General features: G+C 37.5%; 1 protein-coding gene across 2 annotated transcripts in view; it reads right to left on the bottom strand.

The window, feature by feature from the left end:
• The window catches only part of EFNA5 (ephrin A5), a 329,974-nt gene extending 314,810 nt beyond the window's left edge, over positions 1–15,164 (bottom strand). For both annotated transcript variants that reach the window (XM_072597279.1, XM_072597280.1), the window contains exon 1: positions 13,115–15,164. In XM_072597279.1, the coding sequence (XP_072453380.1) occupies positions 13,115–13,239 (125 nt within the window). In that variant the 5' untranslated portion in view covers positions 13,240–15,164. The remainder of the gene's footprint in view (positions 1–13,114) is intronic.
• Positions 15,165–15,549: the final 385 nt, after the last annotated feature.

Genomic DNA, 15,549 nt, shown 5'->3' with positions numbered 1-15,549 from the left:
AATCACATTAACTTTTACAGTCAGGTAGCTTCAGTGAAGAAGTCCACTATAAAAGCCTATGCACACTTATAAAAATGGATCTCCATGATGGATACTTTTCAGTAAATATCAAATTATTTGAAAATGTCAATTCCATGATACTTCACTGTTATAAATGAAAAGAAAGTATAACAGTATAAATTTAAAGAGAATTTTTATTAGAAAAGGAGACAATATCTGAGTTTATTAACATAATCAACTTCTCCATAATCACTGAAAGATCATAAATTGTACTTGTATAAACTTTTCTGTATTATATTTTTGCCTCCAGATATACAAAAAATTTTTTCTTTTTAATCAGTAAAAATACTCAACTGAGGAACAACTCTTACCTAGCTTACACTTCCTTTGGGAGCCAATCACATCCAAATTTATTACTGTCAGTGGAAGAGGCTCTTAAATACTTTTACTCTCTGAGAATCAGGAAATATTTACAGAATTCACTGTTTTGGTTCATCTATATATTTATAATCAACTGTGTGAACAAAAACAATCTGATCAATAACTTGTATTTTTGCCCTTGATCTAAAAAAAGTACTCATAAAGCTCTACTAAACATTTTGGTCTAAAGAAATCCACTTTCTCAATAAAAAATCAAAACGGCTAATTAAGAGAGAAATGTAAGCTGTAATTACTTGAAACTGAAAGATTATGATTCCATTTTATACTAAACTATAACATAGCTCTTTAAATGACAGCGTACTGTCAAATTGCCGAAACAGAGTTGGGTGTGGTGGAGGGGAGAAATTAAAGAAAATGGAAACTTTGGAAGATACGCGCCCATGATCTCATCTGTATCTCTTTTAAAAGACAAAAATATTTTAGATGAGATTATTTGCATTACTCTGCTTATAAGGGTTCTTGGAAAGTATACTTTCCATTAAGAACAATGAATAGAAAGGAATAAACCTGCAATTCACAATGTTTAACTATTTTCTTTATGATTGATAATCTCTAACAGAACAAAACATCTTCTATGAAAAAACGGTCCTGGGGCTTATTTATACACTCCATACAATCTACCCAATACAACAATACAAACTTCTCTCACTAATTCAAGAAGCTACCCGAGCATTTCATAAAAGATTTTATGGTTCCTGAGAAAATGTATACTAATATTAACCACTCTGGAGAATCACTACCAGTAGAAGCAGAGAAACAAGTGAGTCATCTTTTATACTGAATGTAAAATGAACATTTAGGGTTCATTTAACCACATGGATTCAAGTCAGAAAATGGTAAAAAAAAAAAATTGTATTGGGGAGAATTTTGTAGACATTTCTTTAGAAATTTATGATATTATTATCCAAAAAAGATTTTTTTATAGAGTTATAAGGTTAATTAGTGTAACAATTAAACAAGGCCATGATTATAACCCATTACTATAGCATTATCCACAAGCCATGATCCATAGCAAAACTCCTGGCTTATCAGCTTTTATTTTTAATATTGTATAATATTCCATTAAAAATACATTGACAATCTATATGTTACTGCACTAAACATATTTCTCATACTTTCAGGCTTTCAAAAGGACCAATGAATTCCACATATTTAAATACTGTGCTTCATAAAATATTGGGAAATTCATGACCATATCACATAAGATTCTTTCAAAGGAAGTAGTCTCATGATTAATGTTACGTGTGGGAAATGAAGGAGTGAGAAATTATTGTCTGATGCACTATTTTATCACAAAAACTCTAGAGAAGTTTACATAATGAGTTCATTCAATATACACTTCCTGAAATTACACCCACTTTGTTTAAGTTTTAGAGAAAGAAAATACAAAACTAAAAGGGTAAAAATATTGGAGGGAAGAAAATCTTGCCCACCCCCAAATCTTGGTTTATGTGATAACAAAAAGAGCACGGAACTTTTGTTAGGACCCATATTGTCTTCTCCTACCAAACCATATTTACACCAAAACTGATTAAAGGCATTTACAAAAGCATTTTTAATTTAAAATCTTCTTTTCTTTTCCATAGTTATCCACTAGTGGCCAGCCTTGATGGTAGCAAAATAACTAAAAGTCACGGAAGACAGGGCTGGGGTGGGGGGAGAGCAAGTAATTAACAGACTGAAAGAGTAGTAACTACATAATGAAGAAGTAGTCATAAAATATAAGCATAACTAAAAAACTCCATCATTTTAAAATCTACAAAGGGAATTATTTAAAGGATGATATAGGATTAAGAATAGATAATTCAGCATCAAAAATTATCCTGGTTGCATCCCCAAAACAATGAAATATACCTATTAACATAACATGAGTGTGTTAATATAAATGAGATAATATCTGTAAAGTACTTTGCAATAAAGCTTAGTTATTGTTTTTATGTATCCAGTCAGTCCTCATATAATTCAGAGGTAATGAAAAAGAGCACATGAAAAGATCCCTCTCTATTGTAGTGCTCCTTCTGCTTCTCTCTGTTAATTACCAAACCAAAGTAGATGAGGTCCAATCTAAAATATTTCCTTTGGAGATCTATCACCTAAACTTACATCATTAGATATTGTTAAACGGATGTACATATATGCAGTAGAATACGTATCCATGCATTTTGTCACACTGCTGTTTTCCCAGGAGCACAGTTGACAGTGGTGACAGCAGAGTGTGTAATTAGTTTTCATTTTTCCCCTGACAGCCAGAGCTCCACACAGGACCCCTTTATTTTTATGTTATAAGGTATGTTGTAAATGCTATGGAAAAATACACTAATAACAGGCGTTTAATGATGGGTCCAACAGCCATAGTAGGAGCAGGGCCAAAAGAGATTGGTAGCTCTGGGTTCTATTCATATTTGCAGAAGGAATCTCATTCTTCAAGTACTGTGATGCTCAAAATATTGATGTATGGCATTCCTGATGATATAACAATTATTATATTTAAGTTAGGACTTTTGTAAGTTGAATTAAGTGTAGCACCAAAACCAAGACCTAGAACCAAAAGATAACACAAAAATTTTCAATTAAGGGGGTGAGACTGGATAATCTAAAATTATATGATTGATTATCCATGGTATGAAGAAAGGTATTGCATATTAACAAGTGGAAAAAATAATTAGAAAAGCTCCATCTCCTGATACCATTTTTAAACAGGAAAGTCTGAGACACAGCTGAAAAGTTTGTTTTTGGAGGAAGGATTGTTTTGCTTCTTAACAACATGTTTAAAAAATTCAGTGGTGATATGAAACAACTGGGTACCATATTCCCTGTGGATTGTGCTAATTTGTTTTATACAGTACTTAAAATCAAGGGCCCCGGAGATGCTGTCATAGCTGACACTGGATCTTTCACAAAGGTCCTTTATCGCTTGATTAATTAGTAATTGGAAGACACATTTTGGCAGCTTTCATTTCCCTATTATTTCCTCTGGTTTGGCTCAAAACCCTGTCAGGAGTGACACTATTTGAATCAGCATCCTCTTAGTGCTGGATCACTAATTTTTTATAAATGGAGCCCCCAGAGGGAAAAAAAAAGGTATAAAAGTTTATTGAAGCAATAATAGTAAACAAATATATGAAGAAAAAACTGAATGTCATAGTATTCTAAACACCCCTCCTTTCCTGGTCTGTCTGAATCCAGGGGTTACTGGTAAGATTGCACATTCTGAAGGAAATGGCCATTAACCAAACCACTGCTTTCATCTATTTGGGGGGGAAAGGTTTTAACTAAATAAAGCAGACAAGCACTTTGCTAGCAGAAGAATGCTACATCTGAGCCTCCCCCTGTCACATACCTTCCCCCAAACCAGATGAATGAAATTATTCTCAGAGGCAAGTATGTATAAGAGAACTACAGAGTTAGTGAATCTATATAGTAGTTACAAAATCTGTGACTAAACTGACCAAAGAAACATGTTTCTCAAATGATAAGCTTCAGAATTTTAAAATGAAACTGTCAAGTATGATACTGGAAAGTTGAATATAACTGCAAAGTCAATATGAGGCGCTCCAGTTCTACAAGCAGCTACCTCTCATGTCAGTAACTTCAAAAATGTAGGCTGACATTATGGTGGCTCAAGACACTTGATGTGACAGTGTAATAGCCATGCTGTGTGTGTGTCAGAAGGTCACTGCTTCCAAATTCCAGAATCTTTCTTTTTTTCTTGCCCTGAAACAATAGAGGGGGAACTAGGCTCATTTGTTCTCACTCTGTTTAACCTAATTGTTAAACACATGGGATAAATGCTCCCAACTAGGCAGTTTTTCCCCTCTATTTTTCTCCAAATCTTATTGTTTATAGAAAATATAAATAAATAAAGAGAAATCTCAACTACAAAACCCACCACCACACGTATCTGATTTGGATAAGGACAAAATCGATCTAGGTCAAACCCACTTTATACTCAAGTCTCTCCTTGCTCCTTATGATTCTATAAACATTAAAAAACAATCTACCACTACTACAAAGGATGTTAATAATATATACAGAAACCATGCAACAAAAGTAAAACATGAAGTGATTTCATTCAAATTTGTTTTTTATAGAGAGAAGATATTGCCACTTCATTTACCACCATAATACGCATTTTGATGAAAAAGGGCAATAGATACTAGTTGTAAATTACAGATTTTACATACACTAATAATTGACAGGACATCTGAATGCTAACACCTTGGCAGCTTGGAACAGCAGGAAAACAAAACAGATGATGTTTTTTGAGTTCATTCAAAATAGAAAGGTCATTTTCAACATTTGGATGTTTGGACTCCTCTGCTGGGTGGTTAATTTTTTTTTTTTTAACAAAGTAATGGTTATCCACATAACAGAAGTTCTTCTGTGTTAAAGCTGTTGACACTTACACCTGGACTGAAACAAGGAGCCCATTTGTTATCATGAGACATGCATCTGTTATCCTCTCCCTTCAATCCATTCCCCCAAGAAAGAAAGAAAAAACTAACATGAATTTTACTTATCCAGTTCTTTCTAGTCATTTTGGAAATTCTGGAAATGATATTAGTAGATTTTATTAAATCATTAGAAATACAACTGTTAATTCACTCATGTCAGTCTATAGCACAGATGTTCAGGGTATGACTTGCTAATTCACTTTGTCTGACTTGAACTACATTTGAAATTAATCTTATGACACAGCAGGTATACTTCTATAATAGAGCCATGTTGGAAGAACCAGAGATGTTCATGAAACAAAGTACACTCTAAGCTTTTCTAATTCTTCATGAAACTCCAAAATAGTTATTCTGGAATTCTAGAATCTGTTAAAGCCAGAAAGAAAAACAATACTTTGTGGAACTCTGTACTGTTAGCATACAATATTCTGATAATTTCATCTATCACTAAAGAATTCAATTACATAAGTGTTTCTAGTAAAGAACAATAAAAATGTGGAAGGAAATGATGCAGAAGGAGGTTTTGTAATGAAACTCTTACTGTATAATGCGACTTTAAAATCTTCAAATGCTTAAATTTTAATAGCCATCAGCATCTCCCTTTAGAAGAGAATGCTTTTTACCGATGTATGGTTAGGAAATATGCCAGTTAGCAAATACATACTACCAAAGAGCAAATTAAATAAACTACTTGAGGTTGAGTGAGGTTGACAAAAAGAACCAGGATAACCAATTAAAATATACTCTTTTGTTGAAATTAAGAACAAATGTTAGTGGTTAAAACTATAAAATGAATGGTAATACAAGCTATCACTTAACATTAAAAGTGCATACATTTGAATTTAGTGCTGCTAATTAAAACATTCTTTTCTCAAAAAAAATGCTTCTACCTCATGAGACAAAAAAGGGAGCTAATATTTTCATGAACTGATGGATGTCTCTGATATTTGAAGATTCCTTGCCCAAATAACTGTCCAATGACTTAGTCCTTTTCTAGTATTATTCACACTCATATTGAGATATTTCCATGAATGAAAAACATTCAGCCTTAAAACAAGATGGCTGCTACTAAAGAGGTTGATAAAACTGAAAATGAAAATGTCTTTTTTCAACCTAGAAAAAACGACTTAGTTACCTTTTGGCAAGTAAGGCATCTCAACATTTTGTGTATATATGCCCATGCCACCAAACATGTCTACAAAAAATAGATTTTATTCATCGAAAGTGGAGCGGAAAATAAATCCCACCTAACCGCAGCTTGCTAAAAATATGGTTGTCCAATGCAAATAGAGAGTGATGTCACCTGACCCAAAAATTCCAATTGCATATTTTCTGTAATGGAAATGTGCTATTTGGCCATTGATAAAGGCGGCAGGCAGACAGACAGACAGACTGACTGTCAGATAGATATAAACAGACAGATGGACAGATATCTATATATATGTACATCACATATATTGTGTATATATGCATATATATGTGCAGCATATATACAGAACTACTAATTTAAATGAGAGAACGAGAGGGAAACAGTCTAAGAATAGTGAGGAAAATGCTGCCTTAACGATTCAACTGTACCAAGTCACTTAATAAAATTTTTGAAAATTTAGACGTTAGGCAATCCTTCCTTGCAGTGTAATTTTATTGTTCTACCTCACAACTGAAACAAATCACAGAAAAACTCTAGGATGCCAGATAGCAGAGCGTAAATGTATCAATTATATACATTTCCTTCTCTTTTAATGTAATTTTGAAAATAAAAAAAAACTAATTTTTATTTCTCACTTGAATGAAAAATAAGATCTGAGAGTATTTTCTTCTACCTCACCACTGTCAAACTCTTGAAGGGTGTTTCTGAAGATAACAAAGGTTTATTTTGTTATTAAAAATGATAGACTAGCACCTGAGTGAAAGCTGATCTAACAACAAACATTGCACAACACATTCATATTTTCTCTCTCTCGGTAGAAGTATATGTCCATACACAATGCATATATGTATATATATATATATATATATATATATATATATCAAAAGATAATATTTCACTATTTGACAACTAGATTTTATAACCTTAAAAGTCAGTGTTTAGATTCACAGAAAACTTTTAGTTTAAAGATTAGTAGTATAGGCTCAATTATTTTATTATATATTCTTTTTTTGAAACACAGTAGGAGGTGGTTAAGGTTACCAGAAGAAATACTGAGGTACAAGCAGCTCTACTGAATCGTTTCTACCCAGTGTAACTGTAATACTCAAAGAAAATTTGTCATAATAAATTCAAAATGTTTTTCATTTCATTTTGTTGTGTTTCTGACTTTAAAACACAAGAACAGAAAAACTTGAACCAGACCTCTAAATTCTTAGTAGTAAAAATAAATCATTCAGAAATACCTGAACATCAGAATGATCAGTTTTTAAACTTTTCCACAAAGCAGCTCAAGATTAAGGTTAAGAAACTGACTAAAACGTAAATCAAAATAAAAGGACTTATAGTAATTTGTTGACATTTGCCTATATGAAACTACTTACCATAAAAAGCAAATAGAAAAAGTACATTGAAATTTTTTAAAACTAAGTTTGAGGTGATTTTTTTTAACAGCTGTTTCTCAAAATGTTCGAACTTTATCACAGAAGAAAAAAGAAAAATTTTCCAACTTAAAAGAATGATTTTCACTAAATTTTTCTGCATTACAAGAAATGCTGATTTGGGGGAGGGAAGTTGGGATGTAGAAGTGGTCCATCATTTTATTCAAGGAAACTGTTTCCCCAAAATTGTGAACTTCCCAATAAAGAGCAGTATTTTAACAGATTCACTTTGGGAAAGCTTCACAAATACACAATAATGTCTGACAGTCATTGCTAAGTGCTTATTTTGAACAAAACATGATAGTTACATAATGTTTGTACCAAAATCTAGAGATTGCTAATATATAAAAATGGAAAGGACGAGGGGCTGTCAAACAAAAAGTATCAGCAATCTCTGCTTTTTTTTAAAGAAAACAAATCAGGAGTTAAAACTAAGTGGAGATTTATTTAATATTTTATGGATGAATTTTCTTCATTTACAAAAATTCTTGCATGACAAAAAGTGCTATCTTTACCTATTTTTATTTTCCTGTTAAAATTAAAGCTTTCACTTCCTTTGCAAAAGATATGTTTGACATAATTACACCTATGTTTATATGTATGTGTGGACATACATATGTATGTATATATTTCCCAAGCCAGGAAAGTGCAGAACTCCTGAAGGACTAATTGTATTCATTCATTTTCTCAGCCCAGCATGTAGCTGGTAGATTGCTTGGTTCATAGCAACAGGGGAGAGAAAGAAACACTCATCTTTATCTGTCCCCATCCAACAGGAAACCAGGCCAGTGAGTGGAAAGCAATGAAATGCCTTTTCTGAGGGCATTTGCACAAGATAAAATGGCAAGAATTTAAGGAAGGCAATTTGCCCTTTAACTATGTGCTTTCTCTTACCCCTTAGCAGCCTTCAAAAGTTGAGGCCTATAAAAACACTGCTCATTGGTGGAAAGATATAAGGCAACAAGGTATTCTTCCAGTCATCCTGTCACCATTAAAATCAACTAAGTGGGGGTGGGAACTACTACTGAATGGTGAAGAGTCTTCTGCAGAACTTTCAGTTAAGTGGAAGTTGTGCAGCTTGAGATCTTTGATCTCAATTTGAAAATGCCAAAGCAGAATATCCTTTCAAGAGACAGATACTATTAATGTTCTCTCCTACTTTCAAAATACCAGGAAGTTGGCTGATTTCGATATAGTTTAAAAATCATAATAGTATGATGGAATGTGTAAGTTCTACAACAGATATATGTATCTTAGTCTTACTCATAAAGAAAATAATTGGAAGTGTTCAGATAAATTCAGGGAACAAGAAGATACTCAAAGTATGTACATGCTTTATTTGTCAAATCTGCCCCATATATATAAAAAGATCTCTATAAATGTTAAAATGTATTGCATGATGATATACATCTAACAATTTACTCTGACTCTATGAATGTTTTCAACATGTGTAAACATCATTAAAATGTTTTAAAATCCCCAAAGTAAGAGAAATTAACTTATTTAAAGTTCCACAATTCAACTCTTTAAAAATTAATAACAATATTCCACTCTCTCCTCAAAATAAACTCATAGAATCTAAGTGTAACAATTTGGCTTGCTTTTTTTTTTATTCAATTAGGAATTTGTGGACAATAAGAAAAAAGATGGCTCAGAAAAATATATATGACATATATATGAATTTCATGAGAAAAAGTGTCAAATGGAGTATGATTGAGAGGGAAATATTACTCTTTTCTCCATTTAACATGGAGTAGTAGAACAGTGTTGGTTTTGAACAATGGGTAGAATTCACACCATTTTCACAACATCAAAATGTCATATTAACAAAGCAAAATTGTGTCAAGTTTTCACTATCATAGTATGAAATAATTAATTCACAAGTCTTAGATTGCAAATAAGGTAAAGAAAAAACTTGATTATTTCAGAATGATTAGTAATTATTCTTTAAGTGGTAATGCACAAAAGTGGTTTTTCCTGTTTAGGAAAGCTCCCACACACCTTATTAATAACATAAACTATGAACAAAAAAATTATACCTGAAATTGATTTTCCTAAAATTACACTAGGCACATTTAGCAACAGTGATTTCTTATTTCCCATTATTTCACTACTCCATACATTAATGTCAACCAGCAGAGGACAACTTTAAGTATGCTTTCAGCACATACTTTGAAAAATTCCATATACTCATTCTATTTAACTTAAGGACATTTCCCCCTACTGATAAGCACTAATGTATTTATAACTCATCATAATTTTTAAGAGTTTCCAAAAGTCATAATTATATCATATAACTTTTAAAGTAACTAAGGAATGGATGTAAATTAACTCACATACCTAGCTATCTACACAAAATTACTGGGAAGCTTTTAGAGTTCTTTAAGAAATAAGATACAAAAAGGTTTAATCTTTTTCTTTGGAGGTTACATTTTTTTCAATGTTATTTAGATGATAGAGCAGAATTTACAATACATAACTGAACATCATTTTTACAACCTTCAGTATTTAGGTAGGATTAACAAAATATTGCAAAAAATAAAAAATAAACTCATAGAAGATGCCTTTGTCACAACTGTCTATTTGAGCTGCTATTGCCCAATCTTAGTGATTTCTATCCTATTCATTACATAAAATCAATTCTGTCCACTATCCTACAAATACTGGCAACTCTTAAAAGTTATCAGTCTTAGAAAATAGCTGATTTTCTCAATAATGAGTAGATAAATAAACATAGATTCTAAGCACTTTTTTTCTAACAGTAAAGTTAGCATTCTTCTCTCTGTATCTGTTTATAGTTCCAATGTATCACTATAAGGCCAACTGACTACTCATCAAACTACACAATAGAATATCCAAACCCTTCAATCAAGATAGCAAATTAAATTCTGAACTTATCTAAACATTTTTTCTTAAGTAATATCATATTGATACAAAATATTTACTTACATTTTATACAATACCCATTGTTGCCACTCTTGTATTGAGTCAACTTTTTTTCCCTCTTGGAGCCAAATGAAAAGCTACTATAGAAGCAATTAGAGCTATCCATTTTGTTTCAAAAGATTACTTAGCCATTGAATTACTGGCTTGGTAAAATCTTAAACAAGCCAATTTGATTACATAAAATAATGTTAAAAACATGGATATCTTCCTTTGCAGAATGCATATTACTGAAGAAAGAAAAGTTTAAAGCACTGGACTTTTAAAATACTGTAGCAAATGATGTGCAAAACATTTGGCAGAAATATATTTCTTCATATAATCTTTTACCCTTTACTACTGGATTTTATTTAAAAGCTATTTTACTGGGTTTGATTCTTTAACTTTCTTCTTTGGTAACAAGTGATGAAACAGAGAATGTCTTTTTATTCACTATTTACATTTCTGAGACATGTTTTCCATCCCATTCAATGGGGGGGAAAAAGCAAGAAAAAAAATCACGTTGATAAATTGGTACGGATACAGTACTTCATGAAATGTAAAATATGCATCTCTTTTAAAAAACATCAGCCTTTTTTTGTCAGTATTAAATTGGTCCAGAAACCTAAAAGGAGGCGCTGAAAAGCCTCACATTAGAATACTCAATTGACAAGAAAACTCTGGGCACTTTAAAATTCTACAGATTAACTTTGTCTCAGCCATTTCAAACCCACCATGGAATACTGAGCAGAATAGTTTTCTGCAGGCAAGGCAGATCTATTAAAAAACATGACCTGTGACAAAAATCAATGTGCTAATCTCAAACCAAACAGCAGTATCAGGAACATAAAACAGAGATAACCTAAGATAAAATGTCCTCAAACTCACTCAGACCAGCTTGACAGGTTAAAAAAAAGGGAGGGGGGGTTGTCCCACCAGTTTTAACGAGGAAAAAAGATAAGTCAGATATCAAAACTAGTAAATACTAAGGGAGAAAAGGTTCACGGTGTTTAGGATGATGTGAAAAGAAGGGTAAAGAACAAAACACGGTAAAGGACACCCAAGTTAAACCACCTTATTTTTCTGCTGTTTCACCTAATGTGATCACTTCAAGTTTTTAAAGTATAAATTCCTCCGTTTCATAAACACTGTTTAATAAAGCCCAAAGGGAATAAACGACCCTACATAATGAGCCTTGCTTTTTCACACCATCACAACTGGAGCGTTTGTCCCATTTGTCTTGTCAGGTTTAATAAAAGGCACCTCCTCTGGCTTCTCTTTCTTTTTTTCTAATAGTGCTAAGTGCCATGTCAGAAATGAAATAGGTTGCCCTGTCCCACCAGATAGATAGAGAGGTTTGCGTATACACTCACACGTAATGCTTTAGGAATGTTTGTTGTGCATGTATCACTAACAATTCTATTTGGGCTGGATTCTTGGCGGCCGAGGGGAAATCATCTTCCTCCACCAAAGGACAAGTTCTCCTATCTTCACCCTTCCTTCCTGGGCAGCCCTGGCTCCAGCAGGGATTCCCTCTCATCCCGGGACAATGGAGCGGGCGGAGAAGAGGCGGGGATCGGGATTTGGACCTCCCTCTCCCGGAGCGGGCTCTTAGAGCTCGCGGCAGCCACATGGTTCTCCTGGAGCGGGGCACTTGGCGCGGCTGGCCCGGGAAGCCGCGCTCTCCATGCGGACTCTGTTTCCCACCCGTTCGGTCCAGCTTTTATCTCCATTGTACGGCAGTCAGTGCCCTGATGAGTTTCCCCTGGCCCCCGGGGGTCGAGCCGAAGCGGGTGGCTAACAGCATCGAGACGGATCTGGTCCATGTGGGTCCGCTCTGAGTGGGGAAGGCCTAAAGCACCCCGAGATCGCCCTGGCTCAGCAGACTCAAGCCGCTCCACACCCGCGGTGGACGGAACCGACATTTCGGCCTCTCTTTTCAGATGCCTCCCTTCTCTTTCTGGGGAGGGGCGGGGAATGGTGGGACCAAAAGGTTAGCGATCCCTATCTCGGCGAATTGGCAAAGGGGGCTACTGAAAAAAGGAACATGCTTGGCATACGTGACGTAACCTTTGTATCAGAACAAACTTTTTGCCATCCTAAAAAAGGCCCGAGGCAGGGGGGCAGGGCAAGGGCAGAGAGAATGCCAAGTCAGAGGAAGCAGACTGATGGATGCGCTATTGTGTTTACCCTCAGTTACTGGGTTAAAGGAAAAGGGAAAGCTTCCGTTCCCCTACTCCCTGCTTTCCCTGCCCGTGCGCTCCACGCACCCAAAAAAGTTTGGGGCTCTGCGGACTCCAAGTGCACCGCTAAAGGAAAAGAAAGGAAATTGGGGCTGGGGGAAGGGAGAGCACGGCTTGTCCCGAACAGAGCGGAGGGAGGGAGGGAGGGAGGAAGGAGAACCCCCGCCTGCCTCTCACTCCTGCCCAGGGCTCCCCAGCGTGTCCTCCCTAAGGCTCCCAAGTGCCAGGTGAGCCCGGTCTCCGCCGGCCTTCTCCAGGCGCACTTAACAAAGAAGGAAGTCAGAGGCTCCTTCTCGGCTGCTTCGGCCAGGATTCCCATCCCCAGTGACTAGTCCTTGGGCTTCCTGAGAGGTCGGCGCCCCGGGCGTTCCTTCACTCCCCCCAGCCTGTCTTCCTCCTCCTGCACAGAGCGATGCCAGTCCTCTCGCCCACCCTGCGGGCCCGGGGAGGCCAGCGCCCTCTTACCTGGGGTTACTGCTGTTCCAGTAGACCGCGTAGCGGTCGGCGACAGCTTTGGAGCCGGGATCTTGGCTGAACACAGACATCCACAGCACCGCAAACACCAGCGTCAACATCTCCACGTGCAGCATCACTGCCCTCCAACAGGGAAAAACACAAACCAGAGGGAGCGGGGGAGGGGGGAGGGGGGAGGAAGAAAAAAAGGGGGCAGGAGCAAGAGAGGGGTCTTTTGAACACAACGGAGGGGACGAAGGAACGAAAAGTAGACAGAGTAAAGGGGAAAAGCACAGATTTGGTTTGAAATCAAGAGAGCTCTCCCACCCCCCGGAGGGGGGGAGGGAGCGGGGAGTTTAAGAAAGAAATAAAGAAAATAAGAGGCAGAAGACACGCGTGTGTTTCGGGGTTGGGAGGGGGAGCGCCGGAGGATGCCAAATCTGCTTCTTAAGAAGTGGGAGGAGGCTGGTCACCCCGGGAGGGGTAGGTGGGAGCCGAACCGGGCTGTGGCGGTGGCACAACGAGGAGGGGGCGGCGGCGCTCCGCGCACATTCACCGGGAGTTCGGTACAGCAGCCACAGCGAGACATACACCAAGCCACCCACCCCGGCTTGGACCGCGCACCTCCAGCTGAGGGTGGCAGTGGAAGCTGACGGGGGCTGGCTCTTCTCTCTCGCTCTGCCTTGTTCCGTTCAAAGTTATTTGGTTAGTTGATAAAATAAAGAAAAACAAAACTGCCCAAGGAAAGTGGTTGGTTTGGGGTATAAGAGTGGCTGCCCTCACCACCACCCTTTCGCCTTTGCTTTACCAAACCCGTGGAAGTCTTGGAGGAAGTAGATGCTGCGGGTTCGGGGAGGCTGCGAGGAGCAAATATGGGTGGGGAAACAAAACGGCTGAATTCAATCTCACTCTGCCAAGGTCCTGGAAATGGTTAAAAAGTAGTTGGGTCGAAGAGGAATGGCAGTGCCACCCAAACCTTTAAGAAAGTTTCGTCCTTTCCTTGATCCAACAAAAATGCTCCCGTAGAGTTTGGCTGCGGTAAGTGAGATGAAACGGTGGTTTCTGCAGCGGCAGCGGCAGCAGGAGTCGAGGAGGAAGAGGAAGAGGAGACACCCGGTGTGTTGGAGGAGACTTGATAGGGATTTTTTTTTCGTAATCTTTTCTTTGCTGAGCTGTGGGTGCATCCAAGAGTGTAAGAAACAGCAGATGTAAAAACCAACCAATCCGAGCAGTGCTATGATGCCAAATCAAGTCGACACAAATAAAACTGTTTTGCTTGAAGGATGAAAAAAATAATTTTATATGAATCCGACAAACTCTGGGAAAAGCTGGTGTCAGTTGCCTTGTCCGCACAAGGACTGAGATGGAAATAGAGGCATAAACCGAGATCCAAACATCTCCGGAGCAAGCTGTCAAAGTGTCTCTGGCTAAAACGAGTCCAATCCCAGGAACATTAACTTGGAAAAATGCATAAATCAATTTCAAATCAGAAAAAGAGCAGAGAGAGAGAAACCTCACCGATGACTACATCAGAAAATCTTGTTCTTCGGCAGCTGCTCCCTTTTCTTTTCCGGAGGAAAAAAAAAAGCAGCTACAAGAGGGGGGAATCACACTGCTACTCAACCCCCCTCCTAATAAAAAAAGAAACGTACCCTGCAAGAAAATGAATATAAACTTCAGCACAGCGGCAACCAGTGAAGGATTTCAACGACTGGAGAGGGGGGCAAAAGTCAGTATGGAAAAAAAAGGGGGGGGTGCTTTATAGGAGAAAAAAAATCTTAAACAGTCACGCCCCCTTCGCAATGACCTGCGTGTAAATCCGACTTCAGCAGCAACCTAGGACCATCCAAAAGCTGGGCGCCCTCTGTGCAATGAAAATATGCGAGTACGTATGCAGCATATATATTTTATATCCATGCATATGCCTGCATGTGTGAGCGATCTGGAAGCTGCTTGGCGTGTATGCGTGGATGTTTTCGGAATATGTGCACAGCGGAGATGCAGCCAGCAAGCTCAGAACCCAGGCGCTGCTGGTTGATCATGTGGTTGTTTTTTTTTTCATGCAGTTTACTTGGGAAAGGGGGATTTGCAGGAGCAGCCAGTCAGGGAGCAGCCTGCTGTTTGCTTACAGATTGCTTTTTTTCCCTCTCTTTTCTACAACCCGATTGGTTTGCAACACGAAAAAGAGGCGTTTTCCTAATCTCTTCCCCTCCCCCCTCCAAAAACACCGGCCCCACCTTCCTGCAACCTGACTAATTGAATTACTGGGAGATCCGAGTGGCCTGGATCCACTACTGGAGCCTGGCTACTGAGAGTAACCCTTTGGATGCTGCATTCCGGTTAGAATGTTCGAAGGATTCGACACCTTTTACATCAGAGCAACCGGGGCTGGGGAAGGGGTAGGGAGTTGGAGGAGTGGGATATAATTATAGGAGGGGGTGTCATTC

Source organism: Notamacropus eugenii, chromosome 3 (assembly GCF_028372415.1).
Source record: "Notamacropus eugenii isolate mMacEug1 chromosome 3, mMacEug1.pri_v2, whole genome shotgun sequence".
NCBI lineage: Eukaryota > Metazoa > Chordata > Mammalia > Diprotodontia > Macropodidae > Notamacropus > Notamacropus eugenii.
Note: the sequence above shows the minus strand (reverse complement) of the source record. Positions and strands in the feature narration are given on the sequence as shown.